The 20,673-nt window shown below is 43.3% G+C and overlaps 1 protein-coding gene across 2 annotated transcripts in view; it reads left to right on the top strand.

Moving 5' to 3' along the window:
• Nucleotides 1-20,673, top strand: part of MDGA1 (MAM domain containing glycosylphosphatidylinositol anchor 1) — a 260,864-nt gene that overhangs the window by 86,173 nt on the left and 154,018 nt on the right. For both annotated transcript variants that reach the window (XM_035108147.3, XM_035108146.3), the window contains exons 2-4: nt 4,118-4,257; nt 8,047-8,221; nt 16,408-16,604. In XM_035108147.3, coding sequence (XP_034964038.3) covers nt 4,118-4,257; nt 8,047-8,221; nt 16,408-16,604 — 512 coding nt within the window. The remainder of the gene's footprint in view (nt 1-4,117; nt 4,258-8,046; nt 8,222-16,407; nt 16,605-20,673) is intronic.

The following is a 20,673-nucleotide window of genomic DNA, read 5'->3' as shown; positions in this document are numbered from 1 at the left end:
AAAGTTGTGAGAACCAGTAGCAGTAGCCACAAGCCTCTTAGACTAGGGCTGGGATACCCGTCTCTTGAAATGCCAGATATCTTGTGAATGTGTGCCGATGAATAAATATGCAGAAATAATAAGAAGTAGAGAGCAAATGTTAAAGACTGTGGAAGGATTCTATGCAGGTGTGCTATGAATCCCAAGCTACAGAAGAGAATGACCACGAACAGAACCCCCCGACAAAAGGTAATACAAGATATTATAAACAAAGGAGGAGGTAGTTGAGATGTTGGCAAAACTATTAAATGAATGCCTGCAGCAAGGTAAGGCCCCAAATATATGGAATAATTCCAAGGAGGTAATATTGTTCAAAAAAGGAAATAAGCAAAAGGAAAATTGAGAATTATCAGCAGATAAGCCTCTTCTTGCATATGTAAATAAAATAATTGGTAAATGCTTAACTAAGAAAATGGCTGATTATTAACCTAGTGGGATTTAAGAAAGAATATGCCACATCTGTTAACTATGAAAATATTGATAAAAATTGCTGGGGTTCTCTCACCAAAGAGTCCTTGGCCCAAACCTGGATCTTGGCATCCAGGGAATTCCCCTTTCTATATGCATATTCTTGTTCCTTACCACCAACAAGGTGGATGCTAGCAAGGAAGCAGCCACTGATTTATTTAACTATGATCCCATAGAGGCTGAAGGTGGAATGATGTGGCAGCATTGTCGTGGAGCTATTTTATAGTGTCCTTTTGACTTTTTTTGCCTTGTGGTTTTATTCTCACAAGCCCCAAATCCCCCTTTCTAGGTTTATATAAATGTTTCATCCTCGCAATACTGGTATACTTAGTAAACATTAATCCCTCGTCCTCCTGGGAAGGGCAGGCCTCCCATCTGCTCAGCTTTGCATTCTGTCTTGGGCATGTTTGTTTTTTAATGACAGCGGAGGTTCTTGTGAGCATAATAGCAGGAGGTCTCTGCAGATGTTGAAGGCAGGGAAAGGAGGGGCGGCGATGAGCTCCAGCGTATTTGCTGCAAAGGCGTTCTAGTAAACACATTGAATCTATTAATCCACAATTGTTTGGATAGTACTTGTGGAATAATCCTGCCAATAAATCACCAGTCATCTGGAAAGAGAAACAGAGGAGAAGAGGGAGGGAAGAGAGCTCCTGTGTAGCAATTGTGGTGGTGATCCATAGAGAACTGCTATCCATTCATAAATTTCCACCTGTTACAACAAGTTAATTCACAACAAGTTTATTAGCAGTTAAAGTGCCATGCAGGTTTCATTTGTCATCTGACAGATACCAGGGTTTGCAATTGATCCAGTCTGTTTTTGAAGAGCTTGTTAGCACATTTCATACAGTGGGGTGGGTAGCTTGTATAGATCTAATTTCTGTTCTCAAAGTGTGACTCAGTTGGCCCCAATCCAGGCGTAGAACTGGCTTCCCCAATTTGCATCCTGGTGTGATGAAAATATAGCATTCTTTTCAGTTGCAAAGCCTCTCCCCCACTCCGAAACGGAAATTTGTTTATGTAGGTTGGAGGAGAAATGCATGTGTTGGAAGAAAAGTGTGGTGTAAGTTCAACTCCCAGCTCTTCATTTGTGCTGCAATCATAGGACCAGCTCTTCTTGAGTCAGGGCTAGTGGAAACTAAGAGAGAGTGCTTGTATGATGTGCAAGTAGTTAGAGGGAAATCGCCCACCATCTTCCGGCCTATTCATGGTACTGGAAACTAAGCACACCTTTTCAGGGAGCACAAAAGGACTGGACTCTTGAGTACCTTGTTTCTGAATGAAACCAGCAACTGTATCTAAACATGGTCCTTCTATGCCTTCGCCCATGGAAGGTGAAGAGGGCTAAGCTCCAATCATACTGAAACCATTCGTGGCAGGAATGGAGCTGAGTCTCTATTCTGGCACTATAATTTTAGTCAGAGGATCCTGCATCACGTGTGTAATGAATCTTCCCGTATCCAAACCATAATCCAAAATCATCTGAATTTACCGTATGTCATTCATGTTAAGGTTACCCTTAATTTTATTCAAGATTCTGAATACCTTGGAGCTATTATATGAGACTGTGCTTGCTGCATTTGCTTATTTGGGAATATGGGTGTTGTATCTTTCCAGCAGCCTTAGAGGATTCTGCCATACATCACAATTACAAGATTTCATCATAGTCATCTCTTTGTAGTCTTGTCACCAGGCCTCCTGAGACATTTATCCTTCTGTTTTCTTTCTGGATTTACTTTGCTTTCTTAATATGGCGCGGCATCTGTTTGTTAATGAAACAAAGTCTGCAGTGGATGTTTGGAAAGTGATGTAGATAAGAATTCTTCCAAACAAACACTCTTGAGGATGATTATCGCTCATTTCGTCTCCAGGTGCTGGTAGTTGACTCACACCATAAATGCATAATATTTATAACAATGAATCATGGATGTCAATAGTTGTGTCAACCCCATCATTCTTTCCCACAACCAGTGTGAAGTAAAGAGTACCTAGTTACACTTACAGCTATATTCTCGTTACCTAAGGCTGGTCCTTTGAATCCCTTCAGTGAGCCAGTGTTGGGTACTATCTTTAAAGCTGTAAATGGTTTAGAACCAGAGTCTCTAAGGACTCTATAATCCTGCTCGCCCAGGGAAGCTTTGCAACTGAGGTTCACCTGGTGGGGGATTTCTCTGTGGTTGCACCCAGGTTATGGAACTCTTCCCAGAGAAATCCGTTTGACTTCTTCAATGTCTTTTTAATACTTCTTCAAGACATTTTTATTACAGCGGGCTATTTATTCAAGCGGGCTATTTATTCAGTTTGTCTAGTTGACTGCTATTTGGTTGATATTTAATTTTTTAAAAAATTCTCTCCTGTCTGTAATTAATCCTTTTAGCAATTTTAAAATCAATAACGAAGTAGTTAATGTTGATTGTTTTGATTGCATTTAATTGTGACCATTGGTCACCATGGCACTAGTTTAAAGTGGAAAGGTGGCTTGTCCAGATTAAACATTAACCCACCATTTGCACTGTTGTTCCGCTACCACAAAAGTGATAATACATTACTCATTCAAAGTATTTTGCATCCATTGGTGGTGGTTGCTCGTGTTGTTGCAATAATGCAGCAACTTGCTACTCTGCAGCAACAGAGTAGATGCTTTGAATTCACAAGGTCCCAGGTTGGCTAAAGCAGTGTTTTTCAACCACTGTTCCGCGGCACACTAGTGTGCCGCGAGATGTTGCCTGGTGTGCCGTGGGAGAATTACTTTATATATAGTCAATATAGGCACAGAGTTAATTTTTTTAACATTTTCTAATGGTGGTGTGCCTCTTGATTTTTTTCATGAAACAAGTGTGCCTTTGCCCAAAAAAGGTTGAAAAACACTGGGCTAAAGGATCTCAGGGAACATTTCTTCTCAAGAGCTTGGACAGCCAGACAGCTCTGGGTACAAGGGTCTGATTCATAGAAGGTGGGTTCATGTGTTGCAAAGCAGCATGAATGTTTGTACCCTTGGAAATTTAATGTCTCTAAACAAAGGACGTTGAATACCTAATAGGTATTACCTATTATAGGTATGGAGATTTGCTTTTTTGTGTTTTAAAATGCATACAAAAAGGAGCAAATTTAGAGATAACAGTGGTGGTTAAGCAGGCTTGAGCTGTGGTGGTTCTTGCAGCTATGTGTGCTGTTCACTCTGGTGTTCTTTTCTTTTAGAGATTCCTATAGCCTTTGCAGTGTTTGCAATAAAAGCGCAGGGCCAGATAGCTTAGCCATTGTAAGTTAAATGCTCCAACAGCAGAATTCTCATCCCTCTGCCGAGCAGTTCAACATGAACACCTACCCACCAGTGGGAGCGCTGCATGATGAGGATACATGATTGTCTTAGTTTTCCAATTGCACGGAGCGCATACCCATGCGTATGTGCCTCCCGCGTTTGCAGAGAAGTTCATATAGCCACAGGTGCTGCAGAAAGAAGACCTGGCTGTGGGGATTAGGGACTGAAAGTGTAGCCCTACTCCACATCAACATGATATGCCCCATGTGTCAGTAATGCGTCAGTAGAGCTTCAGTGAGTGGGGATGGGTTGCACTGGAAAGTAGCATCCCTAATTCTTTCTTTTTCTTCATAGCTCCTGCTCAGGCCCAAATCATCCATGCTGGGCAAGCATGTGTTGTAAAAGAAGATAACATCAGTGAACGAGTGTACACGATTCGGGAGGGTGACACCCTTGTTCTGCAGTGTTTGGTTACGGGGCACCCACGGCCACAGGTAACCTCTCTGTCCCTTTTGCCGCCTGAAGCACTTTCACTCTTTATGTGCTGTTTTGCCAAATGCCAGGAATTCCCCTCTATGTTAGTGTAGATGTTCTGTAGAACATCAGTGTGTGATGAGCTCAGAAATAGCCTGAGCTCCTGATTAATGAAATGCTTTTGCAGAAATCCTTGTTCTGCTGCCACAGCTGGATATGGTAGTGTTCCATCTTCACTTCAAGCATTCCCTTTTGTAGAAATGCTGAGCCCACCTCTGCCCATCTGTATTTGGAGATTGCTGACTCAGATACTTGACCATGCTAAGTCAACTCATTTCCCAGAGGGATCTGATTTTGAAGCGTTGCTAACCTTTACTGGAGTCCCACGGTACGAGGGTGAGAGACGCTCCCAACATTGTAGACAAAGATGTGTGCAGACAAGACTCTCAGCCTAGGAACACCATCACTACAAACCAGCCAGTGACCACCTAAATGGACCCGGGAGAGCGTGACATGATGTGGATAGGGGCCTCCAGGGAGTAAGGTACATTAAGAGCAGAAGAAATCACAGCACTTCCCTCCTGCTCTTGCATAGCCTTACTAGTTGCAGAAGCTGAATCACTGTGACTGCCAGTCATCTTCTCTGTGGAATCACAGGCAAGTAGCTATTTACAAATAGGATGTAGGACACAATGCACCCAAGAGAGCAAACTAGTTAAAAGAATTCAGGCTGCAAGAGCTATTCACTGGGAAAGCACCCATTTCCCTCAGGAACGGCCCTACTATTAGGCAAAGTGAGGAAAGAAGCAGTGTTGTGGCACATGGCCTGACCTGTACCTCCTAGACTAGCCTGTTGCCCTCAAGCATTATGGAGAAAGCTGCTCTGTCACCAGCACTGAATGTGGAATGTACTTCATCTCAGGCAGCAAAACGTCTTGGACCAGCCCTGTGTCTTTCTGATTCCTTACTAATCTGGGATTAATATCCTCTCCATGTTCTGTTGTCACAGAAATGATAAAAGATTAGAATCCCACCTGTTTGCATTAGACTCAAAACAGATTCTCAAGGCAGTTTATAACCCCGCTGTGGTGGCGGGGAGGGAAGGTAGAAATCGTTTTGAAGTACAAGTGGACCTTCCTGGGGAAGCACCACTACAGAGGAAGCCTTGTTCCTTGTAACCACAAATGCAGCTTCAAAAGACAACAGCACCAGGTGACTTTAGCCTTAGTGCATGGGAAGCTCATACTGAAGAAAGTGGTGCTTGAAAGATTTCACCGTGTGAATCAATCCTTCATTACAGAGGGCAGTTGATCTATAGTAACAAATATGGATGATTATGCAGAGTATTTTCTTTCTGTAGACATAAATAAGGCTTATAAAGATTACATGAGAATCACAGCTATGCAGAGTTAACACCCACATTCTGCTTAGAGCATGGCTTACCAGAACTAGATACCATCAAGGCAGAGAGCTTAGAAATATAAACGATTCCATTTATTATAGAAGAGCAGAGAGAAACTGAAGCTTCAGGAGGAATCTAGGTATTGCAGAATGTGGGATGCTTAACGTATAAATATAAGCAACTTGGCATATCCATAGAAGAATGATCTACACACATGACTTTTGAATTTTTGAACATGAGCATTTTTGCTACCAATTCCTGCCCTCTACTCCCTTTTATTCCGCCCGCCCCCCCATCCACCTCTGCCACTTTACTCATCTGGTTTCCTCCACACAGGCCAGCAGGCAGTTTTAAAATTTGCATACATTTAAATGAATTAACATAAGCAAATGGTCAATGACCACTGTGAATGGAACAGCTGCCCCCTTCCCCTCATTCACTCTCTCTGTTGACACCCCCTGCACTTCCCAATCAAAGCTTTCTTTTTTCTTAACCTTTGTTTTATCCTCTCCTTTCTCTTTTCTCAGTTAGTCATTAAAGCTCCAAAATGTGGTCAAACTAAATAAATGAGGCTGAAATGAAAAAAGCTGAGGAAAGATTAAAGAACTGACTGAAGCAGCCAAGCAAACAGAATGCACTTTGAGAGGCTTCAGGCCTCTAATGAGAGGACAAAGGCTAAATAAATCCCTCATGGGCAGCCATTAGCAAAAAAAAAACATGGAACAATGTGGGGTGCTGGGTGGAGTCCATAGAACCCTATCATCTGCAAGCTGAATTTCCCTAGTACATAGGTCTGTAGGCAAGGAGGGGGTCGGATTAAAGTTGGGACTGTGGGGTGCTATTGATATTGTTGTTCTCCTTCGTAGTATACAGTATGAACCCACACTCTGTTCTCCACAGCCCTTCTTAGGCTTCGCGTGGCCCTTAGCAAATCACTATGTTTGATCTTTGCTTCATCCTCTGCAAAATGGGGATAATTGTACCCTAGCTCTCAGTGTTATTCTACTTAGAAAGAACAAGTGATAAGCAATTATAGCCTGAGGTAGAAATGGCTTTCCCATCCGCTCTCACACACAAATGTTTGCAATGTTTTCTTCCAGAATTTCCCAAATATTTTGGGTTATGTTTTTTTGTGGGAATGCATGAAGATGTTACAGTATTGTTTTCCTGAGTCTTCCCACCTACTTCTTCCCCCCTCAGCTTCCTGGCTTGGTTCGTATGCCAGTCTGGGTGGCATGGTCTCCACAAGGAACCCCAAGCATTGTTCGCACAGCTGTGTGGGTAGTTGAATTTATCTAGCCTGCTCACATAGTTCACACTAGCCATAACCTCGCTGGTGAAACCCCCAGGTATCTGGGGTGAAGGTATGGCTATTGTTGGCTAAACCACCTGCTCAGAACATAGCAAGCTACCTTATGCTGAGTCAGACGATTGATCCATCTATCTCAGTTCTTTCTACTTTGGCAGTGGCTTTTAAACTGTTTTAGACTGGAGTCTTGCGCAACCCTGCCAGGAGATGCTCAGGATTGAACCTGGGGCCTTCTGCTTGCAAAGGTTATGCTTTGTAACTGAACTACAGTGCTTCATACAAGCCATGGTCCTTCATATGTCCAGGAAGCCATGTGATTCAGCTTCTCACCAGCAGCCTGATTTATTATTATTATTATTATTATTATTATTATTATCATTCCCCGCCCTCCCTGGCCAGGACCGGGCTCAGGGTGGCTAACATCAAAATATATAATGCGTTAAAAACATAAAATCAAACAATCAATTAAAATACAATTAAAAACATAAAGTCAAACAATCAATTAAAATATAATTCGCAACCCACGAATTAAAACTACCAGTATAGGGGCTGGGGACACTAAGTGCTCACCAGGCTCAACTATTTGTGTTAGTCTTATATAGGCTGGTGGGAAGTATTAGGGAGGCCACTTACATCCAGGGTCTTATAAAAGGATCTTATAAAAGGAGGAGGGTCAGACTGGGCCCCGACCAAAGGCATGGCGAAACAGCTCCATCTTGCAGGCCCTGCGGAAAGATGTCAAATCCCGCAGGACCCTGGTCTCTTGCGGCAGAGCGTTCCACCAGTGAAACTGCATATGAAAAAGACTTGCTGAAGCTTCAGTTAGAGCACTAACAGATCGGAAATAAACTGCATTAAGAGCTGCTGCAAAGTTTTAAGGAGATGAGTTTTAGTTTGAAAGACCCACTGCTGAACATCTTGTTTTCTTGTGGGCTGGTCAAAGCTGGCACATATTTTAGATTAGATAGATAGATAGATAGCAAGCACAAGATGTGAGAGCTGGTAATGATCTGCTGTGTTAAGCCCCAATGCTAAGTTTGTCTGTGCCCTATAGCTGTGCTTTCTCTCTTTCTCTGTCTTTCTCATTCCCTCTTTTAGGTGAGGTGGACCAAAACTGCTGGCAGCGCCTCGGACAAATTCCAAGAGACATCGGTGTTTAATGAGACCCTTCGGATTGAGAAGATCCAGAGGCTACAGGGGGGTCGTTATTATTGTAAAGCAGAGAATGGGGTTGGGGTCCCTGCCATCAAGTCCATTCGAGTAGATGTGCAGTGTAAGTCATTTTGTGGCCATCCAAAGCTTCCCACAGTTCTACTGCGTATCTGATCGCTTGGCTAGTGAAATTCTGCATTGACCTAGAAGCATCCTCATACCTCAGAGGCAAAGGGACAGGCACTGCTACTGCCACACTCACTTACCTGAAGGTGCTGATCTTGGAATACCAGACCTTTTTTTTTTAACTGGGGACTAAATTATTCATGAATGGCTATGTGAATGAGAAAAAGAGTGGTGTCTTGAGTAGAGTGCTGGACTTGGATCAGGTAGGTTTGGGTGTCCTTGAAGAAGAATGCTAAACCATGGTTTGATTTGACATGAATTAAGAGAAGTGAACCTCAGGCTCATATGCTTCCATCCAACCCCTTCATGAGCACAAGGAAAATATTAACCAGCTTATGTCTGAATGGAGGAAACTCTCATTAGTTTAAACTATGTTTTATTGAATGAAGCAAAGATCAAACCATAGTTTATGATCCTCTCCTACATGGGTGTACTTAACTGTTTAAACTACCCAACATTCTCCAAGTTCAGGTGTAATGCTTAACTTAAACCAGTGATTGGATGCTTCAGATCCCTTCCTCATGACTGTATGATGGAGAGTATATGCACCTGACGCTTGGTTCGGCTCATTCATGTAGTGCTAAACCATGGTTTAGCGTTATGCCTGAAACAGGACACCGTATGGCAGACTAATCACAGTATGAGGTCACCATGATTAAAAAACAATAACCTTGTATTGCCCTATTTCAGCCCTACCCACTTCACATGTTTATCACCCTCAACTCAAATGTGGCAAATAAATAATACAATAAATGTAAGACTACAATAAGAAGGAAGCTCACTATCCCTTTAATTTAAAAGGACCTCCCCCCATTCTGATATTTTCAAAGCCTCTTGCTTCTTAGCTTGGGTGCCTCATATTTCAGACTTGTTATTCATACACCCTCCCCTCCCTCCCCATTTTTATATCCCTACAAGTTGATGCTTTGAGGGGATGTTTGGTATAGTCGTCTCCTCTCATGCTTTTAGTGGTGATTGATCCCATCTGCATGGGATGCAATACTTTTATTTGGTCTACAAATACTTATTGCTTCCTTTTGTAGGTGCCTGGTGGCAATCACAGCAGCCTGGGAGGGGAGTTTTATAGGGCTCTAAAAGCCACTGCTGCCTCCTCCCAGCCAATCAGCCTCAGAGCAGCTTTTGAAAAACAATGTTGTAACTTGCTAGGCTTCAAAATACGTTAGATAGGAAAATTATTTAAAACCCCACATTTCACTTCAAAATCCACTTTCCCCTGCCCCTCCTAGAAGTCCACGAGAGCCCTATTTATCTCATTTGGGCAATTTCTATACTGCTTAATCAATAAAATTACCTATAAATGATGGGTGGCAAACTAACAAGTGTTATAAAAATAACCAATTAAAACCCTCAAAATCAATTCAGAGTTTATATCAGTGTTTATATATTGGTAGACACTTCCCTACTCAACACCTCCCAGCTCTTACTCGGTCCACCCCAGTTCTCACTCAGGGCCCAAACAAGCGCACATCACACACACCCACACACCCCAGAAAAGAGAATTTCTGGAGCCTGCTGATATGCCATCACCCTAGTCTCTAACTCTAGGATTTATGGACAGGCATCAAAGTCTGATGGAGCTTTCTCATCCAGCACTCAAATCAGCTGCACTGTACACACCCAAATTTGATTCGGTGAGTTTCCCATGGGGTCCCACTGGTAGCAAGTTGGACACCTCCCTATTCACAGTTGTTTCTCTGCCCTCCTCTTCTGAAAACTTTGCTGTCCTACGGCAGGGCTTGCTTTCATTAGCCCTGATAATGACATTTCAAAACAGATGTGTCTCCAACATTCAGATCTAAGTGCAAGCAATCCATTTTGCTGTTGGTGCCACCATAGATGGGGTGACAGAATCCCTATAGACGCCAGCTGTGGTCCTTCTTGGAAATTCATGAGCTTCTCTTAGAAAGGTTAGGCTCTCCTCTCCTCTGTGCTTCTCCTTGCTTATCTGAACTTGATAACATGCCGGGCACTTTAGTTGAGAACTAAAGTGGGGCTTTATCCTTGTGGGGTTTCCCTTTGCTTCTAGGATGCTGTTTGGATCTAAGCTGATGCAGACTCCTGCTGTTCTTCATGCATCTCTGACCTTTAGAGCTATGGGGTTAATTGGGTGGCCAAGGGCTTTCTGATACTAACATCTACTCTGCAGATGGACTTGGTAATATGCTGCCTCCTTTCTACTACTTTTTCTTTTCCTGCCCTGCAGAAGAGCCTGTATTTTATGAGTGCTTCATAGATGCATGAATGAGAGGACTGGGAAGGTCCTAGTTAGTCCTTTACATAGATGACCTTTAACTGCATGCTCTACTGTTTGGCACAATGTCTTTCCTTCCTGCCATTAGTGTGTAATTCTTGATTGTAGATTTTCAGTTGTTAGTAGCCAGACCCAAGGCGTCTTCTGAACCACATAGTGTAATATAGCGCAAATGCACAGAGATCCATTTTTATACTGTTGACCGGGAGAAGGACCCTGCAGATTACCATGACCCCACTGCCTAACAGATGAGAATATAAGATGAGTGTGGGATCATACTGAAGACCTGTCTTTTCGAGCATCCTGTTTCCCCCAGTGGCCCACCAGATGCCTTTAGCAAACTCACAAGTAGGACACGAGCCTTTACCCACTGTTGTTCCCCAGCAATTGGTATTCAGACTCATGGTGCCCCTGGTCCTGGAGGTAGATGCTGGACATCGATTCTATTCAGCCAGAATTGAGATGACAGTAGTGTGTGTCTCTCACTTTGACATGGCCAAATCTGTCCGTTTCAGTTTCTTTCAGTTTAAGTTTGGTTCTCCACATTTCCACCTCAGTCCATGAATTGTTTTTGCGAGTCCTCCTGAAAGTTCATCAGTATTTTATTGAAATTTTCTCCTAATATACACCCTTTTGCAAAACATATGCTCTATAATCTAATGCATACTTAGCTAAAGTATGCATAAAAATGCATGTGAAAATCACATGCATTTTTATGCACACTTTAGCTAAGTATATGCATTTTGTACACGTTGCTTGGCTAGACAACTGCGCTGGGAAATTCACAGAAGTGCAGGTTTCAAAGGATGTCTGCATTTTGGTTGTCTGTTGTTTCTGAAAGAACAAATTAGGCCTCAGATGTGAACTGGACCAATTTTTTCTCCTGTCCCAACTTGGGACCGAGACCAAATCACTGCTAGCAAAGACACACAAGTAGACAACAGGCCACAGATTCCTGAGGTGGCTCCACTGAAGTAATAGCAATGGCACCAGCTGTGAGCATCGTCTTGCTTGTTGACCATCCTCGTTCTGAAGATGGTGCCCTTCCAGAAGAGCCAAAGTTGTTTGTAGACTGATTTCCAAAGCAGCTCTCAGTTTGCAGGAGAGCATTAGGTCATGTGTTGCCATTTCCCCACCCAGATCTGTTTCCAAAGCTTCCCATAAATCCCCGTAGGAGAAAGCCAGGCGGTCTGCTGCTGTGTTTCAATTAATGCCAGCAAGGCAGGTGTGCTGGGGATGTAGGAAACTGCTGTCACTAGCACAAAGTCCCCAGTTATCAGCATTAATCAGGGAAGCTGCTGCTTGGAGCCTTTCCATGTTGGGAGAAAGAAAAAGGGAAGCCAGATGGAAGGAAGGGACATTTAAAAGTTATGTTGGTATTGAAACATCCCACATGGTTGTATCAATTGGCAAGTCACCAACCCGTGAGTTGAATTAATTTGTAACATAGCTTAGATGGAATCTTTATTCTACTAGATAGGCCATTTTAGTAGGGAGCTGTTGTGAAGTGCCTTGAACTCTCGAAAGCGCTATGCAAATGTTAGTAATATTTCTTATCTTTGCTAAGATTTGAGCCTTTGGATTATTCTACCTATTGTGGGGAGATGTCGAGGCTTAGCTGGAGTGGAATGGAGTCTTGCAGAGAAGCAGGAAGAGTTTGTGGTGCCAGGTTTCATGGTGCACACAAACTTCCTGGGGCTCTAAGCATCTTCCTACAGACAAGTTGAGAAACAGGAAATGACGGTGGAATTTTCAGTTCTCCTGTCCCCTAAAAAAAAAAAGCTATAGGAGTTCGCTCCCCAATTGAATGGAAGATGAAAGGAGCCAAGAAAGTGGGGAGTGATTTTTGGCCCATCTTTAGTATGACTTTTGTGCCCCGCCCACACTGATACCACCATGCCACTTGCAGCTCTGTTCATATGGCTATCAGATTCTCCTGATACCCAAACCTCCCTATATTTCACTGAAACAGCTCCACTCCCAGAGCTATATCATTGCTTGATGCTGGAAAGACCATTGTTGACTCAAGCAAATTGGAGTTCTCCTGCCCTTTCAGGTTTTTTTTTGTTACAAACCCATCAGTGCACAAGGCAAGATCTATTCCCCCCCCCCACAACAAAAAATGTTTGACTCACCATTACATCATCATAGGGTAATGTTAACTGCTTTATCCAAGGATAGAGCCCACAAAGCCCTCTTAATTTCAAACCAGCCCATTGAATCACAAATACATGAATTCATGCTCAGTTCTTACTTTTATTTTTGACACGATTGAGTCACTACAGCTATACTTTCCTCTGCCACTTTGGCACAGCAAGGTCTTTCCTGAATGCTCCCCAGCATGGCCAGAGATGATAGTTTTCACATCCTGGAGACTGATAGAGAATTCAGATTCTCCAGCAGCGGATAAAGATGAGGACCCGCCACACTAAGGAGCATTTGGAGGAAAAACTTGCCTGGCAAAATTGGGAAGGAAAAGTCACCTTGTTATAGCTACTTTATCATGTCAAAAAATGAATGAGGGAATCAGGCCTGGAGAATAATTGAGATTTACATCAGGTGAGTTATACTGTAGCCCAATTTGCCTTATCGTCTCTTGAAGCCCAGTAATGCTATTTCAGCTGTTTCATTGTCACTGATTCTTATTTTTATATTTTAGCTTGTGGAACAAGGAAGAGGGCAGGCCCCGAAGCCCCACCCGAGTAGGAAATGCAGCAAGGAAGGGAATAGAAAGAGCAAAATGCAGAGGCGGCTCAGGGATAGAAATAGTGATGAGTCCAATGGGAAGCATATTTTCTCACTTGAATGGTGGATATGATCTCAAGGCACGGGAAAAATAAAATAACTGAAAGTTTAGCTACTGCACAAAGGTCTCATTCTCCCGTTAATATAAACGAGAGTCCCTCTGCACATTGTAGGGAATGTGTAGTTCCAAGCCATAACCATTCTGGGGGATTTAATCATCTTTCCAAATGAGTCTGCCGCCTCTATCTGGGGTCACAGCAGGTTCTCACAAAAAGATTTGTAGAGGGAAGAGGTAGCCTTGGCACTTAGAAGGAAAATAGGAGAGTGCTATTAGAGGGTTTGGCACAGAATAAGGAAGTGGGGCAGTGCGAAGAGTTTGCATACGTCGGCCAAATCTCCTAACCAAGTGTTTCAGAAGGGGCTTTAATCTGGCCGTACATCTCTTTGTGTCTCTCCTCTCTCTCTTCGTCTCTGTTGCCACCCAGCTAACAACTCCATCCGTGTGTCTGAACTGCAGACCCATATTATCAGGCTAACGAATCTCAGCCTCCATTACAAACACTGTCTCTTCAAAACACGCGCCTCATTAAAATATGCAAATAGCCTGGTCCAAGCAAATGTCTTGATGGGAAATGTCTGCTTTTAGCAGAAAGTCATCTCTCCCCTTGAAACCAGATTTTCTAGGCTTGTATATATCTAAATCAATTTCTTTAAAACCCAGTAGCGTAAAAGAGCTTGGTGGAAATGTAGGGGCGGGGGAGAGAGAAAACAGGCTCTGCTTTAATGGGCCCTGTGAGAACCAAACTCCAGGATGCAAGCACTTTTTCTAACTAGTTTCATTTCGTAGATTCTTCACTTTAAAACAAAGGGACTGATTTTTGGTCCACGTCAGTGTAAGACTGGGATCGACCAACTGAGTTCAATGGCTATCCCCTTCCCACCATCGGCCTTTCCAACCGTCTGGGGGAAGCAGCATATGAAACATGATGACAAGTTTCATTAATCTGATTTAGCCCTGTCTCTCCATATTAGTAGATCATTAAATGGAGCAGTAACATAGATGGATGGTAAGAATGATGGTGTTTGATTCAAGGGCTCCTTGGTTCTCTGCCTGCTTGATCTTGGAGATGCCTTGGAAGAAGGAGGCTCATTAAACAAACCAGTGCCTTTAGTGGTATCACATTGTAGAGTTCTTCCTGCATGGTACCAATTTTGAATGTTTTCCACACAATGATTTCCCCAGAAAAGATATGCATGTAGAAAACTAACACATCAAGGAGAAAGGCTCTTGCTCCTAAACTCTTCTCTGATTTTTGGATGCAAGAAGGTTTTTTAAAAAAAAGAAAGAAAAAAATTGGGATGTCATTTAGAAATTTAATTCCCTACCTGCAGTTGAACTACAAGCTACTTAAATTCTGTCAACTGGCACAAATATAGGTATGGTGCTTAAAATATCAGAACACACCTGCAGGTTTCTTTTGCCATATGGTTTGTTAACAGTAAGGTAGCAAAATGAAAAATTTATTTAAGGGGTTTGTGTGGCATGTCCCACCCACCCCCCTCCAGCTTACTGGGGCCAAGTTGTCTTGTATTAATTAATGATCAATCTGTGCAGATGAAAGATAGGAGACAATCTAGAGAAGAGGAGGAGGTGCCCTATTCTGAATGGGAGGCACTATCAGAGGAAGGGGTGGGGGGAGTTAGAGAGGTGCTGGTGGAATGGCAGGGGAGAGAGAAAATGTCAGCAAACCTGACCACATGGAGCTGGGGGGGGAGTGGTCTTTGTCCCCTTTAGAGAAGACACTGGACAGGCAGGGATGGGAAGATAAAGTTAAGGAAGAAATGAAGTGTTTTTTGCCTTAAGTTTATTTTCCCAAGGAATGCAGGTTAAGCGCCAAAAAAATTAAAAATGCTATTCATTGCAAAATGTTCTGTGTCCATATGTGAATCTTTCAAATCCCAAATTTAAAAATTGGCCCATATGTTTAATGAGTGGGGCAAAAAACTATTTAATGGGGTACAAGAAAGAGGAGCAGAAGACAGCAATGTCAGTGCTTCCTTATGTTTTGCTTCTCATATTTTACATGATCAATATTGTATCATGTTCCTCTTTTCTGCCTGTAAAATGACTCTCCATCTCAGCAGTTTATTCTGTCTATCCCTCCTCCTTCTCGCCTACTCTTTAAGTTTATCCCATTCCTGAACTAGGCATTTTAAGGTTCTATATAGTTGTCTAGCACAGTGTTTCTCAACCAGTGTGCCTCCAGATGTTTTGGGACTACAACTCCCATCATTCCTGACCACTGGTCTTGCTAGCTAGGGATGATGGGAGTTGTAGTCCCAAAACATCTGGAGGCACACTGGTTGAGAAACACTGGTCTAGCAGATACGTAAGCCTCCGGGGGGGGCACTAATTTGAGAATCCGAGGTACATATCCTGTAACGAAGGAGGCTAGTCCATTCTTACCAGGTCACCTGGGCTTCTCCTTACCACTGATAAACTGGAGTTCCTCAAGTATTATGTGGATCAGGCACCCCCAAACTTCGGCCCTCCAGATGTTTTGAACTACAATTCCCACCATCCCTGACCACTGGTCCTGTTAGCTAGGGATCATGGGAGTTGTAGGCCAAAACATCTGGAGGGCTGCAGTTTGGGGGTGTCTGATGTGGATTGTTATTTATTTACTTAAAATAAAATTTATATACTGCTTGGTTGCAATAAAACCTCCAATTTTTTTGCATTGTAACCTGCCCTGGGATCTGTTACGATGACGGGAAGCCTATATATTTGCCAAATACTGTAAGTGATTAAACTTATTCCTTGTCTTCCGTCCCATCCCGTCCCCCAATGCAGTAGTGTTGAGCAATGAGTCACTGGTTTAGTCGGTCACTTTGCCTTCAGGTACCTATCAGGACAATCTTCTGTAGGAGCGCCTGGAAGCCTACCAGCTGTTGTTCTTAGTGGAGTGAATTGTGGTGGGGCTCTATGGGCCTTTCCCTTGTCCTGCCCTTCCTTCTTGGAGTTCTGGCTGACCAGCAGACCGTGGTGCATCCTGGCCTAAGCTGCGCTAATAGCTGCTGTGGGCTCCTTCCCTTCCTTGCAGATTTGGACGAGCCCATCCTCACTGTTCACCAGACCATCAGCGACGTACGCGGAAGTTTCTATCAGGAGAAAACAGTCTTCCTTCGCTGCACAGTCAACTCCAACCCACCTGCTCGCTTCATCTGGAGGCGAGGCTCCGAGACCCTTTCCCACAGCCAGGATAACGGAGTGGATATCTATGAACCATTATATACACAGGTGAGAGGGATGCTAGCTGTAAAACAAAACAAAAAACTTTGTGTTCTTCTTGAGACTTCTGTTTGCTTTGGGCTGCCAGCCTAGAGCCTGAGAGGAGGAGAGGTTTTATTATACTCCCAGGCCTCTCTCCCACTTCTAGCTCCTCAGTGGATAACGGTTGACACAGAGAGAAAAAGGACTTCCCGTGTTTTCTTCTTTCAGCTGAAGGGTGGTGACAGTGTACAGTGGTACCTCGCAAAACGAATGCCTCGCGCAACTTTGCGATGTTTTCGGCGCTTCGCAAGACGAAGTTTTCTATGGCCGCGCTTCACAAGACAAAGTTTTTCGGTGGTTTTTGTTTGTTTGTTTGTTTGTTCTTGCTGCGGCAAACTGCGCTTTGCAAGACGAAATTATCGCAAGACGAAGCGACTCACGGAACGTATTACTTTCGTCTTGCGAGGCACCACTGTACTAGAGATAGGGAAGTGTACTAGAGATAGTGACTAGAGATATGAAGACTGGGGGGAGGAGTAGTGTTCCCCTCATCTCTCCCCCCTCAAGGACATGTTTACAATTTTCCCAAGAAACTGGAAATTTTGGGGGACACTGAAAAGCCTCCCAATGGCATAGTTTCTCCTTTAGATTGAGTGAAATGCCTTTGAATATTTTTGTGTGAGAGCCAGTCTACAGCATAATAATCCTGGCACATATGATACTCAAATCCAAGGTGTGTTTCTGCGCTTAGAAGGTGCTGCCACCTTTCATGAGAGAAACATATGGGGCTTCTGTTGCTTGTTAAGTGCTGCTTCCCTCCTTCTGGTGACTTTTGGTCAAGTTTGGAGATACCAGAAGAAAATATACTGCTTCTGCTGTCCTTCAGGCCTGGCCTCCCCCTTGCAGTTGACATTGTCACCTTTTCGCTCAAACAAGAGTGACACAGACATTGTGGTGCACCCTGGGGGAAACAGTAGGCTTACTTCCCTGCCCTGCTGGATGATAAGAAGCTCAGAAGCAATGATGATGATGATGATGATAAGTTCCTATTTCCACCTGGAAAGTTAAGAGCTCCATGAAGAAGGGCAAATCTTGCTGAGGACTGAAAAAGCACTTGGTTTGCAAGTGACCAGACCATGTTGTGAGACCTATGGAACCATATAGCAGTAAGCTGCTTTTTCCTAGGTTGCCTGTGCTTCATGAATGCACTGCCTCTCTTGTTTTGTTTTTTAAATGTTTGTCGTTGCTTGAAAATGCTGAAACATCTAGTGAGGAAGTACAATTTGAGAAGAGTTTACAGGGTGAATGTGGCATTTCTTTTGTGCTCAACAAAGAAAGGATCAAAACTCTCGAGATTTCCTGTGTGCTTTCTTTCCTTAAATCATTTATTAGTGGTTCTCTCTTCCTCTGAATTCCTGGATAGTTTTAGGGAGCTGTGGCTGTGCTGCCAAAAGCAGTCTGGGAAATGGTGCCTCCAGCCTTTCCTTTGTATTGCACTACTATAGTTAATTTCAGAGCTTCTGCCGGGGAGACGACGTAAGGAGCACAAGGAAAATAACGTAGAAGGGAGAAAGGAAAGGGCAGTTCTTTTGGGAAAGCTTCATCCCACACATCTATCTGCCAACCTCAGGCTGGACTCTTGTGTGGATTCTGGCGGAGTTTGATTTTCCTGGTGTGCCCCAGGCAGCGTCTCAGTTAATATAGCCCAGTACATGGCTTATTAAAACTATCCTTCCTTGCATGCAGAGGAAACAGTCAGCTAGATGAAAGAGAGACTTGCATGCCTTTGGATGTCAGTAAGAATGGATGCACAATGGATTCATGCCTATGATTTTTTTTAAAAAATATACTTCCAGCACAGTATCCAGACAGGGAAGGCCTTGCAGTGAGATATGTGTGCCTCAGATGCAAGGAGAGCTTGCGAATCTTAGGGGACATGCACAAGTTCTTTGCAGTTGCTACACAGGAAGCAAGGGAAATGGATGTGCAAAACACACATCCATTCTCACATTTGCCCTATGAAATCTGAAGATACCCTAAGCCAGGCACCCCCAAACTTCAGCCCTCCAGATGTTTTGGACTACAATTCCCATCTTCCCCAACAACTGGTCCTGTTAGCTAGGGATCATGGGAGTTGTAGGCCAAAATATCTGGAGGGCCGCAGTTTGGGGGTGCCTGCCCTAAGCAGACAACTCAATTGATCTGTTCTCATAGATAAAAATAAGCTATGGGTGAGTACTGGTAAGAAAACAAGTCAATAAAATACAATATTGTTTCTTGTGTGTGTGTGTGTGTGTGTGTGTGCGCGCGCGCGCGCGTTGAGTGTGGGACCTTCATATCAGGACTGCTTGTTCTTTAATGTGCTCAGAGACTGACTAGTTTGTCATGCGAAGACCTCTAGGCATAGGGCGGTATATAAATTAAATAAATAATAATAATAATAATAAATAATGTGAAGCTCCTCTGTTTGGATCATCAAACTCTTGGCAATGATTCTGTTGTTGGATTAAACAAAAAACAAAAAACTTCTGGGGGAGGTGGGCCATTTTACTAAAGGAACCACAAACCAGAAGGACAGTGATGTGCCATTATTCTTTTCGTACACTCATTTCTTGGTGTTTCCACTTGCACTGGTCTAAAAAAAGTTTTAAAAGGTGTTGTTTTTTTTAATGTGGCTCTGAGCATGGATTATACTGATGCTCAAAATGGAACATCTGGGAGTTGTTCTCCCCTTTGCTATCTTCTGGCTTTTTCCTTGAAACTTGGCTCACTTGCTTGCTCTGTAAACACTTCCCTGCCCTTCATCTGTTTCTTCAAAAGGCATATTGTGGACTTGGAAGACTTGGTAACGTGGCTGCTGGAAGGAGAGTGTGTTTGTTTGTAAATTGCGATTTTCATCCAAATGGACAAAAAAGAAGTATGGATATAGATATGCACACATACATACACAATTCTTTCTTTCTTTCTTTCTTTCTTTCTTTCTTTCTTTCTTTCTTTCTTTCTTTCTTTCTTTCTTTCTTTCTTTCTTTCTTTCTTTCTCCCATTAGTCATATCTTTATAAAAGTGCCGCAGTTGCCAACACAATATGAAAAAAAGAGCTGGCGGGTCTCTGTACTGTCAGCAAAAAAGCACTGCGCATACGTATATAAAATCCATGTTCCCATTCCATGGTGTAGCTTACATAGCCAAATCGAACGTAACAGTTATAACTGCGTATAAGGGAGCAACTGTAACCCCCAATCTGTGCTCCTGGAGAGAGCAAGGATTGGACAGAGGTTTCCTTCTGCCAGTGATGGTGGAGGGTCTTCCACTGCTGTGGTCACTGGAAGCTCAGGCAGTTGTGAAGTTACCAGTGGTGGGATTCCTGCCAGTAGTAGTCAGCCCACACCCCTATAATAGGGTGTTAAAATGGCAGGGTAGGGGTGGAGCAGGTCTAGCACTGGATATCTCAGATCCTCAGCCATTCTTTTGCTGTGCCAGCCTGGAGCTGTTCAAGCAAAAAACAACCACCAGGAAAACCACAAACTAAACCAGAAATTAATCCATTTATAACATGAATCAATCAACAGGCTCTCATCTCATTTAATAATAATAATAATAATAATAATAATAATCGCCGAAGAATTGATGCTTTTGAATTATGGCGCTGGAGGAGACTCTTGAGAGTCCCATGGACTGCAAGAAGATCAAACCTATCCATTCTGAAGGAAATCAGCCCTGGAAGGACAGATCCTGAAGCTGAGGCTCCAATACTTTGGCCACCTCATGAGAAGAGAAGACTCCCTGGAAAAGATGTTGGGAAAGATGGAGGGCACAAGGAGAAGGGGACGACAGAGGACGAGATGGTTGGACAGTGTTCTCAAAGCTATGAACATGAGTTTGACCAAGCTGCGGGAGGCAGTGGAAGACAGGAGTGGGGTCCATGGGGTCACGAAGAGTCGGACATGACTAAACAACAACAACAACAATCATTGTACCCCACCCAACTGACTGAGTTGCCCCAGCCACTCTGGGCGGCTTCCAACAAATCAATATAATATGCTCATAACAACTCATCTCTCTGCTTTATCATATAGCCTCTAGCACCTGCTCGCTT

Source organism: Zootoca vivipara, chromosome 3, assembly GCF_965207765.1.
Source record: "Zootoca vivipara chromosome 3, rZooViv2.hap1.1, whole genome shotgun sequence".
NCBI classification, from domain to species: domain Eukaryota; kingdom Metazoa; phylum Chordata; class Lepidosauria; order Squamata; family Lacertidae; genus Zootoca; species Zootoca vivipara.
The sequence above is the reverse complement of the archived record's forward strand: the minus strand, read 5'-3'. Positions and strand labels throughout refer to the sequence as shown.